Source organism: Pseudophryne corroboree, chromosome 7, assembly GCF_028390025.1.
Source record: "Pseudophryne corroboree isolate aPseCor3 chromosome 7, aPseCor3.hap2, whole genome shotgun sequence".
In the NCBI taxonomy this organism is placed as follows: domain Eukaryota; kingdom Metazoa; phylum Chordata; class Amphibia; order Anura; family Myobatrachidae; genus Pseudophryne; species Pseudophryne corroboree.
In genome coordinates this window covers 111,203,147-111,229,593 of record NC_086450.1, presented here as the reverse complement: position 1 = coordinate 111,229,593, position 26,447 = coordinate 111,203,147, and the positions used below count along the sequence as shown (strand labels likewise).

Sequence of the window (26,447 nt, the reverse complement as noted above, 5' to 3'; positions counted from 1 at the left end):
AAGAATCCTTTTGGGAATCTGCAGTTTTTTGTCTGGAGATTCCCAAGCTTTTTCACATAATTCGTTCAACTCATGTAAGGGGGGAAATGTTACCTCGGGTTTCTTTCCCCTTATACATGTGTACCCTCGTGTCAGGGACCGGGGGTTCCTCTGTGATATGCAAAACATCTTTTATTGCAATAATCATATATCGAATACATTTAGCCACTTTTGGCTGTAACTTTGCATCATCGTAGTCGACACTGGAGTCAGAATCCGTGTCGGTATCTGTGTTTCCTAACTGGGATAGTGGGCGCTTCTGAGACCCTGAAGGTCCCGGCGACATAGGGACAGACATGGGTTGACTCCCTGGCTGTTCCTTAGCTTCAGCTTTGTCTAACCTTTTGTGCAATAAGTTTACACTAGCACTTAAAACATTCCACATATCCACCCAGTCAGGTGTCGGCGCTGCCGACGGAGACCTCACATTCATACGCTCCCCCTCCTCCCTAGGCGAGCCTTCTACCTCAGACATGTCGACACACGCGTACCGACACACCACACACACAGGGAACCTCTTATCTGAAGATTGTCTCTCCAAAGGGCCTGGTGGGGAGAAACTGAGAGTATGCCAGCACACACCCCAGCGCTATATGACCCTGGAAAAAACAATAAATGTTTATCCAGTAGCGCTGTTTCTATATATTATATATATATATATATATATATATATATATATATATATATATATATATATATATATGTGTAATTTTGATCCGCGCACACTTTGTTTTTTCCAGAGTTTGTTTGATTACCACATGCGGTGCCCGCTCATCCACTCCTGCCAGGAGCCACAATTTTGCTAGATAATAATAAAATAAGGAGAGCGCACCAGTGAATAGTAATAAAAAGTAACAATTTACTTGTGTAAATATCCACGTACATCAAGGTTCACATTCAAGCACTTAGCCACTTCTCCGATAACCTCCGCCGCAAACGATGTGTTACAGTCAGTGGGGTATTTTTCCGGAGATGCCGTCTGCTCTGTATCAGGCGGAAGACAGGATTCGTCTTGCACTCGTAAGCCACGCCCAACGCGTTTCGTCACTAGTGGACTTCGTCAGGAGCTATGTCATTGGATCCTCTAAGTTCACCTTATAACCGTTACTTTGTGCAGCGATTGGCTGATTGCTTGATCACACATAATATCACAACGTTTAATAATTCATTTGTTTAAAATGCATTTTATGCCTACACTTTATCACAACAATTTTGCCATTTATTGACACTTCTAAAATAAAAACATAAATATGTGAACAGAAGTAGCGTCACTGCATTCACAGCTGATTAGTCTCTAATTACTGGCATGGTTCTCAATTGATCTTAATTCCTATTCCTCTGCTGTCACATATGTTTCTATTCATTTTGCCATCAGATAGAGTGTAATCAGTAATGTGAAGGCAGTGGCCAGATTTTATAAACCATTCATTTGTTCGTCAGATTCGTACTTATTCTTTGTAAATATGTACATACTTTTACAATGGATTAAAAAAGAAGAAAGACCAGACCTTTAAAACAACTTATACTAATATATCATTCTATGCTATAATGTGCACTCCTCTCTTATGTTAACCCCTTGATGCTCGAACCCAGATTTTCATGAAGCTAGGGTGCTCTATCTTTTCTGTTATGACCGGGACCTGCCCTGAGTGATTGCCACTCCCCATCGGGTGCTAACACCAACTTCGATAGGGACCTCACCCAGAAATGTTCCCTGTCATTATCACAGAAACGGCACGATATCACAACCCTCGTTCAATCCGTCTGGGGTTAATGTACCTAACGTGTAGATCCAGAAAGTTTCTCTCTGGGACAGCAGTTTTAAAATATCCCCCCCTCTATTTCCCAAATGCACCTGTTCTATTGCTTTAAAGGATAAATTTTCCACCCTAGAGTTACAGCATTGTTGAAAGTGACGGGGCACACTGTGATTTTGTACCTTATTTGTGATGTTTCTTGTGTGCTCCAAAATTCTTATTTTTAGTTGCCTTTTTGTTTTTCCTATATATCTTTTACCACATTTACATTCTAACATGTATATCACATGTGTACTTAAACAGTTTAATTTTCCTTTTATTACCCAAGATTTTTGTTTGTCATGGCTCCAGATCCTTTTATTATCCCTACTTGCTAATTTACATATTTTGCATTTGTTGCATGGAAAGAATCCTTGTAATTGACTAAGCCATCCTACTTTATTGTCCTCCTCTTTTAAAGACGGGTTACTAGGTGCTATAATTGATTTCAGATTTCTTGTTTTGCGGCATATGATGTTTGGTTTATCCAGTAATATACCTTTAAGCACTGGGTCCAGTTCTAATACCCCCCAGTGTTTCTCTAAGATTTTAGTGACTTCTCCCAATCTACTATTGTATGTGGTGACATATGGAATATTACTAAACTTATTAGTTGGCTCCTTTGTTTTATATCTTACTAATTCCTTCCTATCTCTATTTCTGGCTTTCAATATTGAGTCATTAATTAATCGTTCCGGATATTCCTTGTCTCTAAATCTCTGTCCATAAATCTCTGCCTGCTCGTTAAATTTTTCTACTGTGGAGCAGTTACGTCGCAGTCTAATGAACTGCGAATAGGGTATATTTGATACCCATTTATTATGATGGCAGCTGTGAAAGTGGACATAGCTATTACAATCCACCTTTTTAATGTGGGTATATGTAGCTACCTGATCTCCTGTCACGCAGTTTGTGCTATCCAGAACCAGATCTAAAAACTCTATCCTTTGTTTATTTATATTGTGCATGAACTTTAGGTTATATGTGTTAGTGTGTAAATATTTCATAAAGTCCTCAAATATTGAAATTTCTCCCCTCCATACTATCACTATATCATCTATAAACCTTTTTATTAACTTTATATTGTCTGTGTATGGATTATTATTTTGTATCATTTCTTTTTCCCATTTCCCTAGATATAAATTAGCTAGATTTGGAGCATAAGGTGTTCCCATAGCCACGCCCCTTTGCTGCATGTAATATTTATCCTTAAACCAAAAATAATTATTTGTTAGTATGTATTCTATGCAATTCAAAATAAACTCTTTTTTTACTGTGCTGACCAACGGGTCATTATCCAAAAATTCACCCACTGCTTCCAACCCTTTCTTGTGCGGTATGCACGTGTAAAGGGCCTCAACATCTATTGTTGCCCATGAGAAATCTGTCTCCCATCTGAACGTTTCTAAAATTCCCAATACTTGGGTTGAGTCTTTTACAAATGTGTCTAATTTTGTGACATATTGTTTTATTTGTATATCTACATATTCTGATATTTTGGAACTGTAAGAATTAATCCCTGATATTATTGGGCATCCCGGAGGTTTATCTAGTCGTTTGTGAATTTTTGGTACACTGTAAAATATCGAAGTTACTGGTTTAGTGTTTACCATATAGTTATATTCATCTAAAGTGATTGCCCCATCATTTAATCCTTTAATTAGCAGCTGGTTAACTTCAATTAGTATTCTTTCTATGGGATCTTTCTCTAGTAATATATAGGTTGTTATGTCACTTAACAGCCTGTTACATTCCGCCTCATAATCTTTTTTATTAAGCACCACAACTCCTCCCCCTTTATCTGCTGATCTTATTATTATTCCATTATTTTTTTCCAAAGTTTTAATTGCTTCCCTTTCACCTTTGCTTAAATTGTCCTTTAATTTTCCTGCATTGTTACATAGGTTGTTTAAATCTTTATGTACCAGGCTAGCGAATGTCTCTATATAGCTACCTCTAGATTCCACTGGGTAAAAGGTGGATTTTTTCTTTAAGACTTTATTTTGCCCCTGGATCTCTTTTTCCCCCTTATCTTTATTATCTTTATTGAAATGTCGTTTTAACGTTAAATTTCTAACAAATTTATTGGTGTCTATGAATAATTGAAACCCATCTGGGGATTTGTTGGGTGCAAACGTTAACCCTTTTGATAGTAGCTGTAGTTCATTATTTGTTAATTTGTGTTCTGACAAATTGAATACCCCTACTTGTCCCACGGTCCCTGTTTTCTCATTTTTGTTTCTTTTTCCACCTCTCTTACCTCTCCTAAATCTTCCTTTTTTCTTTTCCCATAAGTGTTCGGGCTTGCCTGACTTCCCCTGTCTCCCATCTGATTCCTTTCCCTCCCATACTGTCCCCTCTGAAAATATATAAATATATAAATAAATGCCGATTTGTGCCCCCCCCCCTCTTAAAAACCCTCTATCACCGTGTGTAAGCAGGGGAGAGTCCGGGGAGCTTCCTCTCAGCGCTGTGCTGTGGAGAAAAATGGCGCTGGTGAGTGCTGAGGGAGAAGCCCCGCCCCCTCGGCGGCGGGCTTCTGTCCCGCTCAAAATTACTGAAAACTGGCGGGCGCTCTGTTATATACATGTACAGTGCCCACCTGTACATGTATATACTTATTTTTGCCAAATGAGGTACTATTGCTGCCCAGGGCGCCCCGCACCATTACAGTGACTGTGATATGTGAGGTGAATGGGAGCAATGGTGCACAGCTTTACTGCTGTTCGTTACCTCAGTGAAGATCATGAAGTCTTCTGCCGCCTTTGAAGTCTTCTTTTCTTCTTATACTCGCCCGGCTTCTATCTTCCGGCTCTGCGAGGAGGACGGCGGCGCGGCTCCGGGACGAACTCCAGGGTGAGACCTGTGTTCCGACTTCCTCTGGAGCTAATGGTGCCCAGTAGCCTAAGAAACAGAGCCTTGAAACTCACAGAAGTAGGTCTGTTTCTCTCCCCTCAGTCCCTCGATGCAGGGAGTCTGTTGCCAGCAACATCCCTGAAAATAAAAAACCTAACAAATATACTTTCTGACAAGAAGCTCAGGAGAGCTCCCTGTAGTGCACCCATCTCCTCTGGGCACAGTATCAAACTGAGGTCTGGGGGAGGGGCATAGAGGGAGGAGCCAGTGCACACCCAGTTCTAAAGACTTCCTTAAAGTGCCCATGTCTCCTGCGGAGCCCGTCTATCCCCATGATCCTTACGGAGTCCCCAGTATCGTCTAGGATGTTAGAGAAAACTTGCTTAACCACCTTCTTACGTTTAAACCTATCCGGTTTCTTGGAGACAGTCTCAGGCTCAGGATCATCAGCCACCTGAAGAATGAGTCTGATTGCCTCAATCAAATCCAGGACATCCACCAATGACTTCCCTTCCCCATCAGAAACATCTGTGTCAGTGTCTGTGGGGTCAGTATATGCACTGTCCTCTTCAGAGGACATGTCTGGAATAACAGTGGATTGGGAGGAGGTAATGGCCCGTTTAGAAGACGAATTAAGTCTTAGGCGGGCGAGGGTGACACTTAGATTTAGTCATAGACCGGTTCAAATGCTGTAACTGAGTGGAAAGCTGATCTGCCCATGGCGGGTTTACAGCAGGGACCATAAACTGCTGCAGTGGCACAGGTGGCGTCAATTTAGTCACAAGCGTGTTTAACAACGTGGAAAATGTAGCCCAAGGTGGGTCTTGTGAAGCCCCAGGTGCAACTGACCCACTGGGGGGTAAGGAACCCCCTGAACCTGAACTCTCAGCTGCCATATTATCCTCCGTTACGTCCGCGGCCTCACTACCACGCAGCATGGGAGAAGCCCCTGCGTCGTTGCCACGTGTAGCAGACATAACGGATTGCGGTCAAGATGCCGCCGGCCGGAATCCCGGCGGTCGAAATACCGACGCCGGAATCCCGACCGCCACAATCCCGACATATTCTCCCTCCGTGGGTGTCCACGACACCCATAGAGGGAGAATATAATAGTGTGCCGAGCGTAGCGAGGCACCGTGCCCGCAGCGTGGCGAGCCCGCAAGGGGCTGCGTTCCGCTCACCACCCCTGTCGGGATTGTGTGGTCGGGATTCCGGCGTCGGGATTTCGACCGCCGGGATTCCGACCGGCGGCATTTAGTACTGATCCCGACATAACTATGGGGGTAATTCCAAGTTGATCGCAGCAGGAATGTTGTTAGCAGTTGGGCAAAACCATGTGCACTGCCGGGTTGGCAGATTTAACATGTGCAGCGATAGTTAGATTTGGGTGTGGTGTGTTCAATCTGCAATCTAATTTGCAGTGTAAAAAATAAGAATTTACTCACCGGTAATTCTATTTCTCGTAGTCCGTAGTGGATGCTGGGAACTCCGTAAGGACCATGGGGAATTGACGGGCTCCGCAGGAGACTGGGCACTCTAAAAGAAAGATTAGGTACTATCTGGTGTGCACTGGCTCCTCCCTCTATGCCCCTCCTCCAGACCTCAGTTAGGGAAACTGTGCCCGGAAGAGCTGACACAACAAGGAAAGGATTTGGAATCCAGGGTAAGACTCATACTAGCCACACCAATCACACCGTACAACTTGTGATAACCATACCCAGTTAACAGTATGAACAACAACTGAGCCTCATTTAACGGATGGCTCATAACAATAACTATATACATGTATTGCAGAGAGTCCGCACTTGGGACGGGGGCGATCAGCATCCACTACGGACTACGAGAAATAGAATTACCGGTGAGTAAATTCTTATTTTCTCTGACGTCCTAGTGGATGCTGGGAACTCCGTAAGGACCATGGGGATTATACCAAAGCTCCCAAACGGGCGGGAGAGTGCGGATGACTCTGCAGCACCGCATGAGCAAACTCAAGGTCCTCCTCAGCCAGGGTATCAAACTTGTAGAACTTAGCAAACGTGTTTGACCCCGACCAAGTAGCAGCTCAGCAAAGCTGTAAAGCCGAGACCCCTCGGGCAGCCGCCCAAGAAGAGCCCACCTTCCTTGTGGAATGGGCTTTCACCGATTTTTGATGCGGCAATCCAGCCGCAGAGTGAACCAGCTGAATCGTGCTATAGATCCAGCGAACAATAGTCTGCTTCGAAGGAGGAGCGCCAACCTTGTTGGATGCATACAGAATAAACAGCGAGTCAACACTGACTCCCTCTCTTGGGGGGAAGCCCGCAGGGCCGTCGGTGAGGGGGCATCTTCTCACAGTCCAGCTTGTATCCCTGAGACACAATATCTATTGCCCAGGGATCTAACAGGGAGTGAACCCACTTGTGGCTGAACTTACGAAGGCGTGTCCCCACCGGGCCTAGCACCGCCTGTGGAGCCCCAGCGACATTGGTGGATTTTTGTAGGGGCCGGGGAGGACTTCTGTTCCTGGGAACTAGCTGCCCGGCTCTGACAAGAAAGGACGCACCTCAGACTTTCTTGTTTCTTTATTCGAAAGGCTGCATTTAATAATGTTGTGCTTTCTTAGGCTGTGCAGGAATATAAGGCAAACTAGCAGAATTACCAGCTATAGCTGTGGAGACCAGGCCCGAGAACCCTTCTCCACACAATCCTCAGCCTTCCATATGCCTCTTAAGTCGGCATCATCTGTCCAATGCATATTCTACAGGACACGTCAAGCAGAGATCGACATAGCTTTGACTCTAGGACCCAGTATACTCATGTCTCCTTGGGCATGCTTTATAACTATATATCTATCACTTAAGACAGCATCTTTAATATATTTATATCTATATGCATACTAGGGTCTCAATCTCTGCTGATAAGGTACCTGTCCACGCTGCCACAGCACTATAAACCCATGCCGACACAATCGCCGGTCTGGGTAGTATACTAGAATGTGCACGCTATCTGCAGGATCCCTGAGAATAGCAACATGCCCTAGTGGGGAAAGGATACAGCCTGAGAATTCTCTTGTGGGAAGCTGCCGTCTCTTGTCTGGAGATTCCCGCTCTTTTTCCTCATGAGAGGAGGGAAATTTACCTCAGCATTCTTCCCCTTAAACATGTGTACTCTCGTGTCAGGGACAGATGAGTCATCAGTGATATGCAAATCATCTTTTATTTCAATAATCATATATTGAATACCTTCTAGCCATCTTGGCTGAAACTTTGCATTATCGTAGTCGACAGTGGAGTTAAACTCCATGTCGATACCAGTGTTTGTTATTTTGGTATGCCAGCACACACCCCAGCGCTATATAACCCAGGGATTACACTACAACTCAGTGTTTACCCAGTAGCTGCTGTATATACAAATTTTGCGCCTAAATTTATGTGCCCCCCCCTCTCTTTTCACCCTTTGTGTACCAGGATACTGCAGGGGAGAGCCTGGGGAGCTTCCTTCCAGCGGAGCTGTGAAGAGAAAATGGCGCTGGTGTGCTGAGGAAGAAGGCCCCGCCCCCTCAGCGGCGGGCTTCTGTCCTGTTTCTGACTAAAAATGGCGGGGGTTTTACACATACAGTCACAGACTGTATTATGTGTATTTTTATGCCAAAGGTATTTTTATTGCTGCCCATGGCGCCCCCCCCCCCCAGCGCCCTGCACCCTACAGTGACCGGAGTGTGTGGTGTGCTGTGGGAGCAATGGCGCACAGCTGCGGTGCTGTGCGCTACCTTAATGAAGACAGGAGTCTTCTGCCGCCGATTTCATCGCTTCTCTTCTGTCTTCTGGCTCTGCAAGGGGGATGGCGGCGCGGCTCCGGGAACGGACGATCGAGGTCAGGCCCTGTGTTCGAACCCTCTGGAGCTAATGGTGTCCAGTAGCCTAAGAAGCACAAGCTAGCTGCAAGCAGGTAGGTTTGCTTCTCTCCCCTCAGTCCCACGTAGCAGTGAGTCTGTTGCCAGCAGATCTCACTGAAAATAAAAAACCTAACAAATACTTTCTTTCTAGCAAGCTCAGGAGAGCCCACTAGGAGCACCCAGCTCTGGCCGGGCACAGATTCTAACTGAGGTCTGGAGGAGGGGCATAGAGGGAGGAGCCAGTGCACACCAGATAGTACCTAATCTTTCTTTTAGAGTGCCCAGTCTCCTGCGGAGCCCGTCTATTCCCCATGGTCCTTACGGAGTTCCCAGCATCCACTAGGACGTCAGAGAAATAAAGCAGCCAGTATTTACCCTGCACAGAAATAAAATAACCCACCCAAATCTAACTCTTTCTGCACGTTTTATCTGCCTCCCCTGCAGTGCACATGGTTTTGTCCAACTGCTAAAAAATTTCCTGCTGCGATCAACTTGGAATTACCCCCCTATATGCACAATATTGGGCAACCTGGTACAAAGTGTAGCAGCACTATACCTAGCAAGAACTCTCAGTAAAGCGTGCCAATGATAGCACAGACCGGGAGTTCAAGAGATATAGATTATATGGCGACTATAAATCACAAGTAAAATACCCCGTTAGTATATCTTGTGAAACAATCCTATATTATTTGCAGAGAAAAACCTGAAACACTTGACCCCTCAAGTATAGCAATATAGCCCACTGAGTGAAATACCCTGCAATAAGTCAACCACGCAGCAGCTACATGCACACACACGTATATAGTCACAAATGTACCATGCAGAAATGATGTACCATAAACTGGACTAGCAATACAAAGTAATCTCAGTATGGCTATATGACAATAGATAATAAGAATTTACTTACCGATAATTCTATTTCTCGGAGTCCGTAGTGGATGCTGGGGTTCCTGAAAGGACCATGGGGAATAGCGGCTCCGCAGGAGACAGGGCACAAAAGTAAAGCTTTTACAGGTCAGGTGGTGTGTACTGGCTCCTCCCCCTATGACCCTCCTCCAGACTCCAGTTAGGTACTGTGCCCGGACGAGCGTACACAATAAGGGAGGATTTTGAATCCCGGGTAAGACTCATACCAGCCACACCAATCACACCGTACAACTTGTGATCTAAACCCAGTTAACAGTATGATAACAGAGGAGCCTCTGAAAGATGGCTTCCTAAACAATAACCCGAATTAGTTAACAATAACTATGTACAAGTATTGCAGATAATCCGCACTTGGGATGGGCGCCCAGCATCCACTACGGACTCCGAGAAATAGAATTATCGGTAAGTAAATTCTTATTTTCTCTATCGTCCTAAGTGGATGCTGGGGTTCCTGAAAGGACCATGGGGATTATACCAAAGCTCCCAAACGGGCGGGAGAGTGCGGATGACTCTGCAGCACCGAATGAGAGAACTCCAGGTCCTCCTTTGCCAGGGTATCAAATTTGTAAAAATTTACAAACGTGTTCTCCCCTGACCACGTAGCTGCTCGGCAGAGTTGTAATGCCGAGACCCCTCGGGCAGGCGCCCAAGATGAGCCCACCTTCCTTGCGGAATGGGCCTTAACAGATTTAGGCTGTGGCAGGCCTGCCACAGAATGTACAAGTTGAATTTTGTTACAAATCCAACGAGCAATCGATTGCTTAGAAGCAGGTGCACCCAACTTGTTGGGTGCATACAGTATAAACAGCGAGTCAGATTTTCTGACTCCAGCCGTCCTTTAAATGTATATTTTTAAGGCTCTGACAACGTCCAACAACTTGGAGTCCTTCAAGTCGTCTGTAGCCGCAGGCACTACAATAGGCTGGTTCAGGTGAAACGCTGATACCACCTTAGGGAGAAAATGCGGACGCGTCCGCCGCTCTGCCCTATGTCGAATGGAAAATTAAATAAGGGCTTTTATAAAACAAAGCCGCCAGTTCAGATACTCTCCCGGCCGAAGCCAGGGCCAGTAACATAGTCACTTTCCATGTGAGATATTTCAAATCCACATTCTTTAGTGGTTCAAACCAATTGGATTTGAGGAAATCTAAAACTACATTTAGATCCCACGGTGCCACCTTAGGCACCACAGGAGGCTGTATATGCAGTACTCCTTTGACAAAAGTCTGGACCTCAGGGACTGAGGCCAATTCTTTTTGGAAGAATATTGACAGGGCCGAAATTTGAACCTTTATAGATCCCAATTTGAGACCCATAGACAATCCTGATTGCAGGAAATGTAGGAAACGACCCAGTTGAAATTCCTCCGTCGGAGCACTCCGATCCTCGCACCACGCAACATATTTTCGCCAAATACGGTGATAATGTTTCGCGGTGACTTCCTTCCTTGCCTTTATCAAGGTAGGAATGACTTCTTCTGGAATGCCTTTTCCTTTTAGGATCTGGCGTTCAACCGCCATGCCGTCAAACGCAGCCGCGGTAAGTCTTGAAAGAGACACGGACCCTGCTGGAGCAGGTCCCTTCTCAGAGGTAGAGGCCACGGCTCGTCCGTGACCATCTCTTGAAGTTCCGGGTACCAAGTCCTTCTTGGCCAATCCGGAGCCACTAGTATCGTTCTTACTCCTCTTCGCCGTATAATTCTCAATACCTTTGGTATGAGAGGCAGAGGAGGAAACACATACACCGACTGATACACCCAAGGTGTTACCAGCGCGTCCACAGCTATTGCCTGCGGATCTCTTGACCTGGCGCAATACCTGTCCAGTTTTTTGTTGAGGCGAGACGCCATCATGTCCACCATTGGTTTTTCCCAACGGTTTATTAGCATGTGAACAACTTCTGGATGAAGTCCCCACTCTCCCGGGTGAAGATCGTGTCTGCTGAGGAAGTCTGCTTCCCAGTTGTCCACGCCCGGGATGAATACTGCTGACAAAGCTATCACGTGATTCTCCGCCCAGCGAAGGATCCTGGCAGCTTCTGCCATTGCACTCCTGCTTCTTGTGCCGCCCTGTCTGTTTACATGGGCGACTGCCGTGATGTTGTCCGACTGGATCAACACCGGTCTTCCTTGAAGCAGAGGTTCCGCCTGGCTTAGAGCATTGTAGATCGCTCTTAGTTCCAGAATGTTTATGTGAAGAGACTTTTCCAGGCTCGTCCACACTCCCTGGAAGTTTCTTCCCTGTGTGACTGCTCCCCAGCCTCTCAGGCTGGCATCCGTGGTCACCAGGATCCAATCCTGCATGCCGAATCTGCGGCCCTCCAATAGATGAGCCTCCTGCAACCACCACAGAAGGGATACCCTTGTCCTCGGCGACAGGGTTATCCGCAGGTGCATCTGAAGATGCGACCCTGACCATTTGTCCAACAGATCCCTTTGCATGGAATCTGCCGAAAGGGATTGCTTCGTAAGAAGCTACCATTTTTTCCCAGGACTCTTGTGCATTGATGTACAGACACCTTTCCTGGTTTTAGGAGGTTCCTGACCAGGTCAGATAACTCCTTGGCTTTTTCTTCGGGAAGAAAAACCTTTTTCTGAACTGTGTCCAGAATCATCCCCAGGAACAGCAGACGAGTTGTCGGCATTAATTGGGATTTTGGAATATTCAGAATCCATCCGTGCTGCTTTAGCACCTCTTGAGATAGTGCTAAACCCATCTCTAGCTGTTCTCTGGACCTTGCCCTTATTAGGAGATCGTCCAAGTATGGGATAATTAATACGCCTTTTCTTCGAAGAAGAAATATTATCTCGGCCATTACCTTTGTAAAGACCCGAGGTGCCGTGGACAAACCAAACGGCAGCGTCTGAAACTGATAGTGACAGTTTTGTACAACGAACCTGAGGTACCCCTGGTGTGAGGGGTAATTGGAACGTGGAGATACGCATCCTTGATGTCCAAGGATACCATAAAGTCCCCTTCTTCCAGGTTCGCTATCACTGCTCTGAGTGACTCCATCTTGAACTTGAACTTCTTTATGTACAGGTTCAAGGACTTCAGATTTAGAATAGGCCTTACCGAGCCATCCGGCTTCGGTACCACAAAAAGAGTGGAATAATACCCCTTCCCTTGTTGTAGAAGAGGTACCTTGACTATCACCTGCTGAGAATACAGCTTGTGAATGGCTTCCAAAACCGTCTCCCTTTCTGAGGGGGACGTTGGTAAAGCAGACTTCAGGAAACGGCGAGGTGGCTCTGTCTCTAATTTCAACCTGTACCCCTGAGATATTATCTGCAGGATCCAGGGATTTACCTGCGAGTGAGCCCACTGCGCGCTGTAATTCTTGAGACGACCGCCTACCGCCCCCGAGTCCGCTTGCGAAGCCCCAGCGTCATGCTGAGGCTTTTGTAGAAGCCGGGGAGGGCTTCTGTTCCTGGGAAGGAGCTGCCTGTTGCTGTCTCTTCCCTCGTCCTCTGCCTCGTGGCAGATATGAATAGCCCTTTGCTCTCTTATTTTTAAAGGAACGAAAGGGCTGCGGTTGAAAGGTCGGTGCCTTTTTCTGTTGGGGAGTGACTTGAGGTAGAAAGGTGGATTTCCCGGCCGTAGCCGTGGCCACCAAATCCGATAGACCGACCCCAAATAACTCCTCTACGCATCGCCTGTCCACTGTCGTGTCCATAAAGCTCTTCTGGCCGAAATGGACATAGCACTTACCCGTGATGCCAGTGTGCAGATATCTCCCTGTGCATCACGCATATAAAGAAATGCATCCTTTATTTGTTCTAACGACAGTAAAATATTGTCCCTGTCCAGGGTATCAATATTTTCGATCAGGGACTCTGACCAAACTACCCCAGCACTGCACATCCAGGCAGTCGCAATAGCTGGTCGTAGTATAACACCTGCATGTGTGTATATACCTTTTTGGATATTTTCCATCCTCCTATCTGATGGATCTTTAAGTGCGGCCGTCTCAGGAGAGGGTAACGCCACTTGTTTTGATAAGCGTGTTAGCGCTTTGTCCACCCTAGGAGGTGTTTCCCAGCGCTCCCTAACCTCTGGCGGGAAAGGGTATAAAGCCAATAACTTCTTTGAAATTAGCAGTTTTTTATCGGGGCACCCCACGCTTCATCACACACGTCATTTAATTCTTCTGATTCGGTAAAAACTACTGGTAGTTTTTTCACACCCCACATAATACCCTGTTTAGTGGTACCTGTAGTATCAGCTAAATGTAACATCTCCTTTATTGCCAAAATCATATAACGTGTGGCCCTACTGGAAAATACGGTTGATTCGTCACCTTCACCACCGGAATCAGTGCCTGTGTCTGGGTCTGTGTCGACCGACTGAGGCAAGGGGCGTTTTACAGCCCCTGACGGTGTTTGAGGCGCCTGGACAGGCACTAATTGAGTGTCCGGCCGCCTCATGTCGGCAAACGACTGCTTAAGCGAGTTGACGCTATCCCGTAATTCCACAAATAAAGGCATCCATTCTGGTGTCGACCCCCTAGGAGGTGACATCCTCATATTTGGCAATTGCTCCGCCTCCACACCAATAACGTCCTCATACATGTCGACACACACGTACCGACACACAGCAGACACACAGGGAATGCTCTATACGAAGACAGGACCCACTAGCCCTTTGGGGAGACAGAGGGAGAGTCTGCCAGCACACACCAAAAAGCGCTATATATGACAGGGATAGCCTTATGATTAAGTGCTCCCTTATAGCTGCTTTTATATTAATATATATTGCCATTTATTTTGCCCCCCCTCTCTGTTATACCCTGTTTCTGTAGTGCAGTGCAGGGGAGAGACCTGGGAGCCTTCCTGACCAGCGGAGCTGTGACAGAAAATGGCGCCGTGTGCTAAGGAGATAGGCCCCGCCCCTTTTTCGGCGGGCTCGTCTCCCGCTATTTAGTACATTTAGGCAGGGGTAAATATCTCCATATAGCCTCTGGGGCTATATGTGAGGTATTTTTAGCCTTTTTAAAGGTTTTCATTTGCCTCCCAGGGCGCCCCCCTCCCAGCGCCCTGCACCCTCAGTGACTGCCGTGTGAAGTGTGCTGAGAGGAAAATGGCGCACAGCTGCAGTGCTGTGCGCTACCTTAAGAAGACTGCAGGAGTCTTCAGCCGCCGATTCTGGACCTCTTCTTGCTTCAGCATCTGTGAGGGGGCCGGCGGCGTGGCTCCGGTGACCATCCAGGCTGTACCTGTGATCGTCCCTCTGGAGCTTCATGTCCAGTAGCCAAGAAGCCAATCCATCCTGCACGCAGGTGAGTTCACTTCTTCTCCCCTCTGTCCCTCGTTGCAGTGATCCTGTTGCCAGCAGGAATCACTGTAAAATAAAAAACCTAAGCTAAACTCTCTAAGCAGCTCTTTATGAGAGCCACCTAGAATTGCACCCTTCTCGGCCGGGCACAAAAATCTAACTGGAGTCTGGAGGAGGGTCATAGGGGGAGGAGCCAGTACACACCACCTGACCTGTAAAAGCTTTACTTTTGTGCCCTGTCTCCTGCGGAGCCGCTATTCCCCATGGTCCTTTCAGGAACCCCAGCATCCACTTAGGACGATAGAGAAATAACAATGCACAGTAAACACTGGATGTATATCACAGGGTGTTTGTACCACACAACCCTGAATGTATGCACTCTTTCTTAACTAACACTGTCCCAGTGACAGGTAGAATACTCAAGTGTCCTGTAGGAAGCACAGCACTGGCAGTCAGGCGGTACCACAGAGGAGGATTTGCCCTAGCAGTCCCAGGAACAGCAAGGCTCTGTCTGTAATGGCCGCTGACCAAAAGTGAGGGAGAGAGAAGCAGCTCCAGGGCGGGAACATTGCTGAAATGGCGCCCTGGGGCTGGGGGGAGGGGCCTCAGGTCCGACCTGCTTTCCCTGCTGGCATCCCCACCGGGCGTGCGGGCAGTGTAAAAACGGAGGGTATTATTATTATATCCCCCTGACCTGTGCCCATAAGTCAACCCTGGTGGCTAGTGGAGCGGCTGCTCAGTATTCAGTGTCCACGCCAGCGCGCGTCAAGTGCGGCACAGGAGTCCCTTACCTCCCCCTTGTCTGCGGGCCCGCAATCAGGGAGACGGCGGCGTGTGTGACTCACTGTTAGGAGAAGAAGCCGGCGCCTCCGCTGCAGTGACCCGGCAACCAGGGCGCGGGAGTATACAGCACCGCTGGGGTGACGGAGCTGCACGCAGGGAAGTCAGTGAGACTTTGCCAGCAGCAGCCCTGTAATCTTCTTACAAGAATTTCTTCTTCTTTTCTGTAAAAATGAAGCTCTCAATAGGCTGCTTAAGGCAGCCTCCTGTTAATTGCCTGCATACTGCATGGCACCAACTTGGCACCAACTTACAAACTGAGCTCCCTATGCATGGAGGCGGGGTTATAGAGGAGGCGGGGCTGTGCATCTTGGGAACAGTCAAAAGCTTTGAGCCTGTTGGTGCCTCGGATCAAGATCCTACTCTACACCCGATGTTAATCCTTGTGGAGCCCAGTGTACCCCGCAGCAGAGAACGTCAATACAAGGTATGGTACAGTCAGATACTATTTAAATACCGTTTTGTGTGCATTAGTTAAACATGTCCACGCATCCTTCTTACCTATCATCCAACACAATAATAATATCTCCACTCTTAAATGTCAGCTCATTGTCCTCCACAGCTTCAAAATCGTACAGAGCCCGGACTTTTCTTGGCATCTTCTGACTGTCATGCTGCACATCCACAGATGGGTATAAGGATTTTGTTTCTGATGGCTGCTGCTTATGCTCTTGCAAGGATAACTCAATTGCTGTTATTTGGAAGGAAAATACATTTAATTACAATGGCGAAAAAACCCCAAAAGATAATCCTTCAACAATATGATGCAGTGGGTAACCCCCTTAAAGTAGCTATAGAAAACATCAGTAAGAAATATTGTCACTTGGTTTCATTTTTCGGCTTTGCTCAGTTCCTTCCAATATATTTCAACAACTATTGCATAACTATGGGGGTAATTCAGATCTGATCGCTGGGCTGCGTTTTTTGCTGCCCTGTGTTCAGATAGTTGCCGCCTACAGGGTGAGTGTATTTTTGCCATGCAAGTGTGCGATGCTATGTGTATGTCGAGCTGCTAAAGTTCTGTGTGTGCAGTTTCTCCGCAGCCCAGGACTTACTCTTTCAGTGCGATTGAATCCTGCTGATCGGGTGCGGAGCCGGCGTCAGACACTCTACCTTAAAACGCCTGCGTTTTCCAGAACACTCCCAGTAAACTGTCAGTTACCATCCACAAACGGCTTCCTCCTATCACCTTGCGAGCGGCCGTGCTAACGTATTTTTCGCACCATCCCATCGCTGACCAGCGATTCCCATTGTTGTTGTCCGACGCGCGTGCGCATTGCGGTGCATATGCATGCGCTGTTCTAACCGGATCGCCCGCTGTGCCAAAACACACAGTAGTGATCAGATCTGAATTACCCCCTATATCTACTTCCACAACTAAATTCAGTTTCATCATCCTTCATTTCCTTGTCAATCTTTAAATCCTAGACCCAACAGTTTGAAACCATTAATCTTTTTCATGCTCTCCCACGTCGTCACTACTCCCACTTCATTTTCACGCTGTAACTCAAACCGATGTCTGCTTGCACTCATTCCTACAGATAACTGGTGACAGAGATTTGTAGCACTGGCCAGCTGCCCATCACTCTGCCATCATGTTTTAGGTCTCTTATAACTACTACATGATTATCATGTCCTATTTCTGCACAGTAGCTGAGGTTTTAGATATTTTCAAACATTGTTAATTTGTAGCTAATTCCAGATCATTAGTATAACATTTTTAGGTTCTAATTCAATGAGCTGCGGGACTTACCGTGGGCTTTCAGCTCCAGCGTAGAGAGACTGGAGCTATTCAATTACTGCCAATAGGAAGTATCTCAGGGCTAACTGCGCGTAGCAACTGCATATCTCCATGCACTTGGCCTGGAATCTATGATTTACATATGTAGCCACGTGGCATGCTGCATGGCGCGCCCGGCTGCAACTCTTCGGAGCCAGCGATTGCATCATTAATTCCATTAGGAATTAATGGATCGCCGGCTGCAAATAGTCGCAGCCCAGCATGAATGCAGCCAGCCGTGTTGCAGCATTCCGCATCGCAGCAAAGATCAGCAAGCCACTGGTAAGTCTGGTGGCTAATTTGAATTCAATCATCAGTGTTAAAACTTGCGCCAAATTTAAAATCCAATAGAACAATATATTTTTACATTAATGTCTTGCAAAACTGAAGGCAGAGAAAGGTTACGAAAAAAATAAAAAATAAATACTTTTAAGAATGATCCATTTCTACAAGTCATGCTACTGTATTCCACCAGGCAATGAATTAAACAAGGTATTTTAAAAAGAAAGCGGCTGGATGAGTAGATGCTAGGCTGTAGATAGCAATGCTCGAGATTAACCTACCCTTAGCGATATCTTCATCCTCTTTATTTTTGGTAGGTAATGTTCCATTCTTAGGGGTATTTGAAGAACTCTGTGGAACACAGTAAGTCATTGCATTAATCAGCGGATAGAGAGTACAGTAACATGTTGCAAGTATTTAACAAGCTGTTACACAAGCCATGCTTTTAAATGAGGCCTATTACAAGCAGCATTCTCATACCTGAGAGCCAGAAGCAGGAAAAGTAATTCCTTCTTCCTTCAGCGATTTAATGGTAGCTGATATTAAACTGAACTGGGGATCTTTCTGGAATTCATCTGACCATTCCACCATCATAGCCTTTAGTTTCTCAGAAACTTTTGGATGTGCCTAGTACACAACACAAGAGAAAGTGATATAATGAAAACAGGAGGCAAGCACGATTTAAAAAGAAAAAATAGGATTTTAATACTTACCAGTAAATCCTTTTCTCTTAGTCCGTAAAGGGGATCCTGGGGACGCTTCAAGAACCATGGGGTATAGACGGGATCCGTAGGAGACATGGGCACTTTAAGACTTTGAATGGGTGTGAACTGGCTCCTCCCTCTATGCCCCTCCTCCAGACTCCAGTTATAGGAACTGTGCCCAGGCAGACGGACATTTCGAGGAAAAGGACATACCAGCTCACACCACAAACACACCGTACAACATGGCATTTTACATAAGTCCAGTCAACGGCATGAACAATGTCAGCAACAGGCTAACCATAACAGAAACACAACCTGTGTGTAACACAACCAATAACTATTAAGCAAGTACTGTAGATCCAGTACGCACTGGGACGGGCGCCCAGCATCCTCTAAGGACTAAGAGAAAAGGATTTACCGGTAGGTATTAAAATCCTATTTTTTCATACGTCCTAGACGATGCTGGGGATGCTTCAAGAACCATGGGGTTTATACCAAAGCTCCAGAACGGGCGGGAGAGTGTGGACGACTCTGCAGCACCAATTGAGCAAACCATGAGGTCCTCATCAGCCCTCATCAGGGTATCAAACTTGTAGAATTTCGCAAAAGTGTTTGAACCCGACCAAGTAGCTGCTCGGCAAAGCTGTAACGCAAGAAACCACCCGGGCTGCCGCCCAAGATGAGCCCACCTTCCTGGTAGAGTGGGCCTTCACTGATTTTGGTAACGGCAATCCAGCCGTAGAATGAGCATTCTGAATCGTAGTACAGATCCAGCGTGCAATAGTCTGCGCAGGAGCCCCAATCTTGTTGGGATCATACAGGACAAACAGAGCGTCTGTTTTCCTAAGTTGAGCCGTCCTAGCAACATAAATCTTCAAAGCCCTAACCACATCGAGGGATTTTGACTCAGCGAAGGCGGTCGTAGAGACAGGCACCACAATAGGTTGGTTCATGTGGAACGCTGAAACCACCTTCCGTAGAAACTGTTGACGAGTCCTCAACGCCGCTCTAACTTCATGGAAGATTAAATAAGGGCTCTTGTGAGACAAGGCCGCTAACTAAGACACCCGCCTTGCGGATGCCAAGGCCAACAGCATGACCACTTTCCACGTGAGAAATTTTAACTCTATCTTCTGTAGAGGTTTAAACCAATGAGATTGAAGGAACTGTAACACCACGTTAAGATCCCATGGTGCCACTGGGGGCACAAATGGAGGTTGGATGTGCAGCACGCCTTTCACGAAAGTTTGAACTTCCGGAAAGGAGGCCAATTCTTTTTGAAAGAAAATTGATAAGGCCGAAATTTGCACTTTAATTGAGCCCAACTTTAGACCCGCATCCACACCTGCTTGCAGAAAATGGAGAAACCGACCTAGCTGAAACGCTTCCGCAGGAGCCTTCTTCGACTCGCACCAAGACACACATTTCCTCCAAATACGGTGATAATGTTTTGCCGTCACTTCTTTTCTAGCCTGAAGAAGTGTGGGAATGACTTCACTGGGAATACCCTTTCGGGCTAGGATATGACATTCTACCGCCAAGCCGTCAAACGAAGACGCGGTAAGTCTTGGAACACGCACGGACCCTGCTGTAACAGATCCTCTTGTAGAGTAAGAGGCCAGGGATCTCCCATGAGTAATTCCTGAAGATCTGGATACCAAGCCCTTCTTGGCCGGTCCGGAACAATGAGGATTGTCTGAACCTTTGTTCTTATTATGATCTTCAGCACCATTGGAATGAGTGGAAGCGGAGGGAACACGTACACAGACTGAAACAACGATGGTGACACTAGGGCGTCCACTGCTATTGCTTGAGGGTCTCTCGACCTGGAACAATATCTCTGAAGTTTCTTGTTGAGGCGGGACGCCATCATGTCTATTTGAGGAATTCCCCAAAGACTTGTCACTTCTGCGAAGACCTCTTGATGAAGACCCCACTCTCCGGGATGGAGATCGTGTCTGCTGAGGAAGTCTGCTTCCCAGTTGTCCACTCCTGGAATGAATATTGCCGACAGAGCGCTTGTATGTCTTTCCGCCCAGCTGAGAATATTTTTGGCATCTGCCATTGCCGCTCTGCTCTTTGTTCCGCCCACTGCTGTCACATTGTCCGACTGGATCAGGACGGGCAGGTTGCGAAGAATACGTTCCGCTCGAAGAAGGCCGTTGTAAATGGCCCTTAACTCCAACACGTTTATGTGTAGAGAAACTTCCTGGCTTTACCATCTTCCCTGAAAAGTTTCCCCCTGTGTGACTGCTCCCCAGCCTCGGAGACGTGCATCCATGGTCACTAGGATCCAATCCTGAATCCCGAACCTGCGCCCCTCTAGGAGGTGAGAGCTGTGCAGCCACCACAGGAGTGAGATTCTGGTCTTGGAGGACAGGATTATTTTCCGGTGCATGTGCAGATGAGATCCGGACCACTTGTCCAACAGATCCCACTGAAACACTCTGGCATGTTACCTGCCAAATGGAATGGCCTCGTAAGCCGCCACTATCTTCCCCAGCACTCAAGTACAATGATGGATTAACACTCTTGCTGGCTTCAGAATTTGTTTGACCAGACTCTGGTTCAATTTCCAGAGCCTTCTCTTCTGGAATAAAAACTCTACTGTATTTCTGTGTCCAGAATCATTCCCAAAAACGACAGTCGTTTTGTCAGACTCAACTGTGACTTTGGCAAGTTTAGGAGCCAACCATGTTGTTGCAGAACGGTCAGGGAAATCGTAATGTTCTGCAGTAATTGGTCCCTGGATCTCGCCTTTATCAGGAGATCGTCCAAGTACGGGTAATTGTGAACCCTTGCTTGCGCAGGAGAACCATCATTTCCGCCATCACTTTGGTGAAAACTCTCGGAGCCGTGGACAGACCAAACGGCAACGTCTGAAATTGGTAATGACAATCCTGAATAGTAAACCTCAGGTAAGCCTGATGCGGAGGAAAATAAGAATTTACTTACCGATAATTCTATTTCTCGTAGTCCGTAGTGGATGCTGGGGACTCCGTCAGGACCATGGGGATTAGCGGCTCCGCAGGAGACAGGGCACAAAAATAAAGCTTTAGGATCAGGTGGTGTGCACTGGCTCCTCCCCCTATGACCCTCCTCCAAGCCTCAGTTAGGATACTGTGCCCGGACGAGCGTACACAATAAGGAAGGATCTTGAATCCCGGGTAAGACTCATACCAGCCACACCAATCACACCGTACAACTTGTGATCTGAACCCAGTTAACAGTATGACAAAACGTAGGAGCCTCTGAACAGACGGCTCACAACAATAACAACCCGATTTTTTTGTAACAATAACTATGTACAAGTATTGCAGACAATCCGCACTTGGGATGGGCGCCCAGCATCCACTACGGACTACGAGAAATAGAATTATCGGTAAGTAAATTCTTATTTTCTCTAACGTCCTAAGTGGATGCTGGGGACTCCGTCAGGACCATGGGGATTATACCAAAGCTCCCAAACGGGCGGGAGAGTGCGGATGACCCTGCAGCACCGAATGAGAGACTCCATGTCCTCCTCAGCCAGGGTATCAAATTTGTAGAATTTAGCAAACGTGTTTGCCCCTGACCAAGTAAATGCTCAGCACAGTTGTAAAGCCGAGACCCCTCAGGCAGTCGCCCAAGATGAGCCCACTTCCTTGTGGAATGGGCTTTTTCTGATTTTGTCTGTGGCAAGCCTGCCACAGAATGAGCAAGCTGAATTGTACTACAAATCCAGCGAGCAATCGTCTGTTTAGAAGCAGGAGCACCCATCTTGTTGGGTGCATACAGGCTAAACAGCGAGTCAGATTTTCTGACTCCAGTCGTCCTGGAAACATATTTTCAGGGCCCTGACAACGTCAAGTAACTTGGAGTCCTCCAAGTCCCTAGTAGCCGCAGGTACCACAATAGGTTGGTTCATGTGAAAAACAGAAAACACCTTAAGGAGAAATTGAGGACGAGTCCTCAATTCTGCCCTGTCAGAATGAAAAATTAAGTAAGGGCTTTTATATGATAAAGCCGCCCATTCTGACACACGCCTGGCTGAAGCCAGGGCTAATAGAATCTTCACCTTCCATGTGAAATATTTTAAGTCCACAGTGGTGAGTGGATCAAACCAATGTGACTTTAGGAAACTCAAAACAACATTGAGATCCCAAGGTGCCACTGGGGGCACAAAAGGAGGCTGTATATGCAGTACCCCTTTTACAAACGTCTGAACTTCAGGCACTGAAGCCAGTTCTTTCTGGAATAAATTTGACAGGGTCGAAATTTGAACCTTAATGGACCCTAATTTTAGGCCCATAGACAGTCCTGTTTTCAGGAAATGTAGGAAACGACATAGTTGGAATTCCTCTGTAGGGACCTTCTTGGCCTCACACCACGCAACATATTTTCGCCAATTGCGGTGAAAATGTTTTGCGGTTACATCCTTCCTGGCTTCGACCAGGGTAGGGATGACTTCATCTGGAATGCCCTTTCAGGATCCGGCGTTCAACTGCCATGCCGTCAAACGCAGCCGCGGTAAGTCTTGGAACAGACAAGGCCCCTGCTGGAGCAGGTCCTTTCTTAAAGGTAGAGGCCACGGTTCTTCCGTGAGAATCTCTTGAAATTCCGGGTACCAAGTCCTTCTTGACCCATCCGGAACCACGAGTATCGTTCTTACTCATCTCCTTGATTCTCAGTACTTTTGGTATGAGATGTATAGGAGGGAACACATACCATGCCTGGTACACCCACAGTGTTACCAGAGCGTCCCCCGCTATTGCCTGAGGGTCCCTTGACCTGGCGCAATATCTGTCTAGTTTTTTGTTCAGGCGGGACGCCATCATGTCCACCTTTGGTTTTTCCCAACGGTTTACAATCATGTGGAAGACTTCCCGCTGAAGTCCCCACTCTCCCGGGAGGAGGTTATGCTGAGGAAGTCTGCTTCCCAGTTTTCCACTCCCGGAATTAACACTGCTGAGAGTGTTATCACATGATTTTTCGCCCAGCGAAGAATCCTTGCAGTTTCTGCCATTTCCCTCCTGCTTCTTGTGCCGCCCTGTTTTCGTGGGCGACTGCCGTGATGTTGTCCCACTGGATCAATACCGGCTGACCTTGAAGCAGAGGTCTTGCTAAGCTTAGAGCCTTGTAAATTGGCCTTAGCTCCAGTATATTTATGTGGAGAGAAGTCTCCAGACTTGATCACACTCCCTGGAAATTTTTTCCTTGTGTGACTGCTCCCCAGCCACTCAGGCTGGCATCCGTGGTCACCAGGACCCAGTCCTGAATGCCGAATCTGCGGCCCTTTCATAGATGAGCACTCTGCAGCCACCGCAGAAGAAACACCCTTGTCCTTGGAGACAGGGTTATCCGCTGATGCATCTGAAGATGCGATCCGGACCATTTTCCCAGCAGATCCCACTGAAAGGTTCTTGCGTGAAATCTACCGAACGGGATCGCTTTGTAAGAAACCACCATTTTTCACAGGACCCTTTGTGCAATGATGCACTGATACTTTTCCTGGTTTTAGGAGGTTCCTGACTAGCTCGGATAACTCCCTGGCTTTCTTCTCCGGGAGAAAACGTCCTTTTCTGGACTGTGTCCAGAATCATGCCTAGGAACATTAGACGTGTCGTCGGAAAAAGCTGCGATTTTGGAATATTTAGAATCCACTCGAGCTGTCGTAGAACTACTTGAGATAGTGCTACTCCGACCGCCAACTGTTCTCTGGACCTTGCCCTTATCAGGAAAGCGTCCATATTTCTTTTAGGAAGAATCATCATTTCGGCCATTACCTTGGTAAAGACCCGGGGTGCCGTGGACAATCCAAACGGCAGCGTCTGAACTGATAGTGACAGTTCTGTACCACGAACCTGAGATACCCTTGGTGAGAAAGGCAAAATTTGGACTTGTAGGTAAGCGTCCCTGATATCCAGTGACACCATATCGTCCTGGTTCGCTATCACTGCTCTGAGTGACTCCATCTTGATTTGAACCCTTGTATGTAATTGTTCAAATCTTTTAGATCTCACCGAGCCGTTTGGCTTCAGTACCACAATATAGTGTGGAATAATACCCCTTCCCTTGTTGTAGGAGGGGTACTTTGATTATCACGTGCTGGGAATACAGCCTGTGAATTTTTTCCCAATACTGCCTCCCTGTCGGGAGGGAGACGTTGGTAAAGCAGACTTCAGGAACTTGTGAGGGGAAGACGTCTCGAATTTCCAATGTACACCTGGGATACTACGTGTAGGATCCAGGAGTCCACTTGCGAGTGAGCCCACTGCGTGCTGAAACTCTTGAGATGACCCCCCACCGCACCTGAGTCCGCTTGTATGGCCCCAGCGTCATGCTGCGGACTTGGCAGAAGCTGTGGAGGACTTCTGTTCCTGGGAATGGGCTGCCTGCTGCAGTCTTCTTCCCTTTCCTCTAACCCTGGGCAGATATGACTGGCCTTTTGCCCGCCTGCCTTTATGGGTACGAAAGGACTGAGACTGAAAAGACTGTGTCCTTTTCTGCTGAGATGTGACTTGGGGTAACAAAAGTGGATTTTCCAGCTGTTGCCATGGCCACCAGGTCCGATGGACCGCCCCTTTATACGGCAATACTTCCATGTGCCGTCTGGAATCTGCATCACCTGACCACTGTCGTGTCTATAAACATCGTCTGGCAGATATGGACATCACATCTACTCTTGATGCCAGAATGCAAATATCCCTCTGCGCATCTCGCATATATAGAAATGCATCCTTAAAATGCTCTATAGTCAATAAAATATTGTTCCTGTCAAGGGTATCAATATTTTCAGTCAGGAAATCCGACCAAGCCCCCCCAGCGCTGCACATCCAGGCTGAGGCGATTGCTGGTCGTAGTATAACACCAGTATGTGTGTATATACTTCTTAGGATATTTTTCAGCTTCCTATCAGCTGGCTCCTTGAGGGCGGCCGTATCTGGAGACGGTAACGCCACTTGTTTTTATAAGCGTGTGAGCGCCTTATCCACCCTAAGGTGTGTTTCCCAACTCGCCCTCACTTCTGGCGGGAAAAGGTATACCTCCAATAATTTTCCATCGGAGGAAACCCACGTATCATCACACACTTTAATTTATCTGATTCAGGAAAAACTACAAGTAGATTATTCCCACCCTACATAATACCCTTATTTGTGGTACTTGTAGTATCAGAAATATGTAACACCTCCTTCATTGCCCTTAACATGTAACGTGTGGCCCTAAAGGAAAATACGTTTGTTTCTTCACCGTCGACACTGAAGTCAGTGTCCGTGTCTGTGTCTGTGTCGACCAACTGAGGTAAATGGGCGTTTTTACAAGCCCCTGACGGTGTCTGAGACGCCTGGACAGGTACTAATTTGTTTGCCGGCCGTCTCATGTCGTCAACCGACCTTGCATCGTGTTGACATTATCACGTAATTCCTAAATAAGCCATCCATTCCGGTGTCGACTCCCTAGAGAGTGACATCACCCATACAGGCAATTTGCTCCGCCTCCTCACCAACATCGTCCTCCTACATGTCGACACACACGTACCGACACACAGCACACACACAGGGAATGCTCTGATAGAGGACAGGACCCCACTAGCCCTTTGGAGAGACAGAGGGAGAGTTTGCCAGCACACACCAAAAACGCTATAATTATACAGGGACAACCCCTTATACAAGTGTTTTCCCTTATAGCATTTTCACATATGTAATCATATCGCCAAATAAGTGCCCCCCCTCTCTGTTTTAACCCTGTTTCTGTAGTGCAGTGCAGGGGAGAGCCTGGGAGCCTTCCTCTCAGCAGAGCTGAGCAGGAAAATGGCGCCGTCTGCTGAGGAGAATAGGCCCCGCCCCCTAAAACGGCGGGCTCTTCTCCCGGAGTTTGTGAGATCTGGCAGGGGTTAAATACATCCATATAGCCTCAAGGGCTATATGTGATGTATTTTAGCCATAAAAAAGGTATAATACATTGCTGCCCAGAGCGCCCCCCCAAGCGCCCTGCACCCTCAGTGACCGCTGGTATGAAGTGTGCTGACAACAATGGCACACAGCTGCAGTGCTGTGCGCTACCTTATGAAGACTGAAAGTCTTCTGCCGCCTGTTT

The 26,447-nt window shown here is 47.0% G+C and overlaps 1 protein-coding gene across 1 annotated transcript in view; it reads right to left on the bottom strand.

Annotated features, from left to right (window-relative positions):
• The window catches only part of STAM2 (signal transducing adaptor molecule 2), a 198,115-nt gene that overhangs the window by 57,370 nt on the left and 114,298 nt on the right, over window positions 1-26,447 (bottom strand). The window contains exons 5-7 of the mRNA XM_063933540.1: window positions 18,148-18,294; window positions 17,949-18,018; window positions 16,107-16,296 (exon numbers count right to left, since the gene is read on the bottom strand). Coding sequence (XP_063789610.1) covers window positions 16,107-16,296; window positions 17,949-18,018; window positions 18,148-18,294 — 407 coding nt within the window. The remainder of the gene's footprint in view (window positions 1-16,106; window positions 16,297-17,948; window positions 18,019-18,147; window positions 18,295-26,447) is intronic.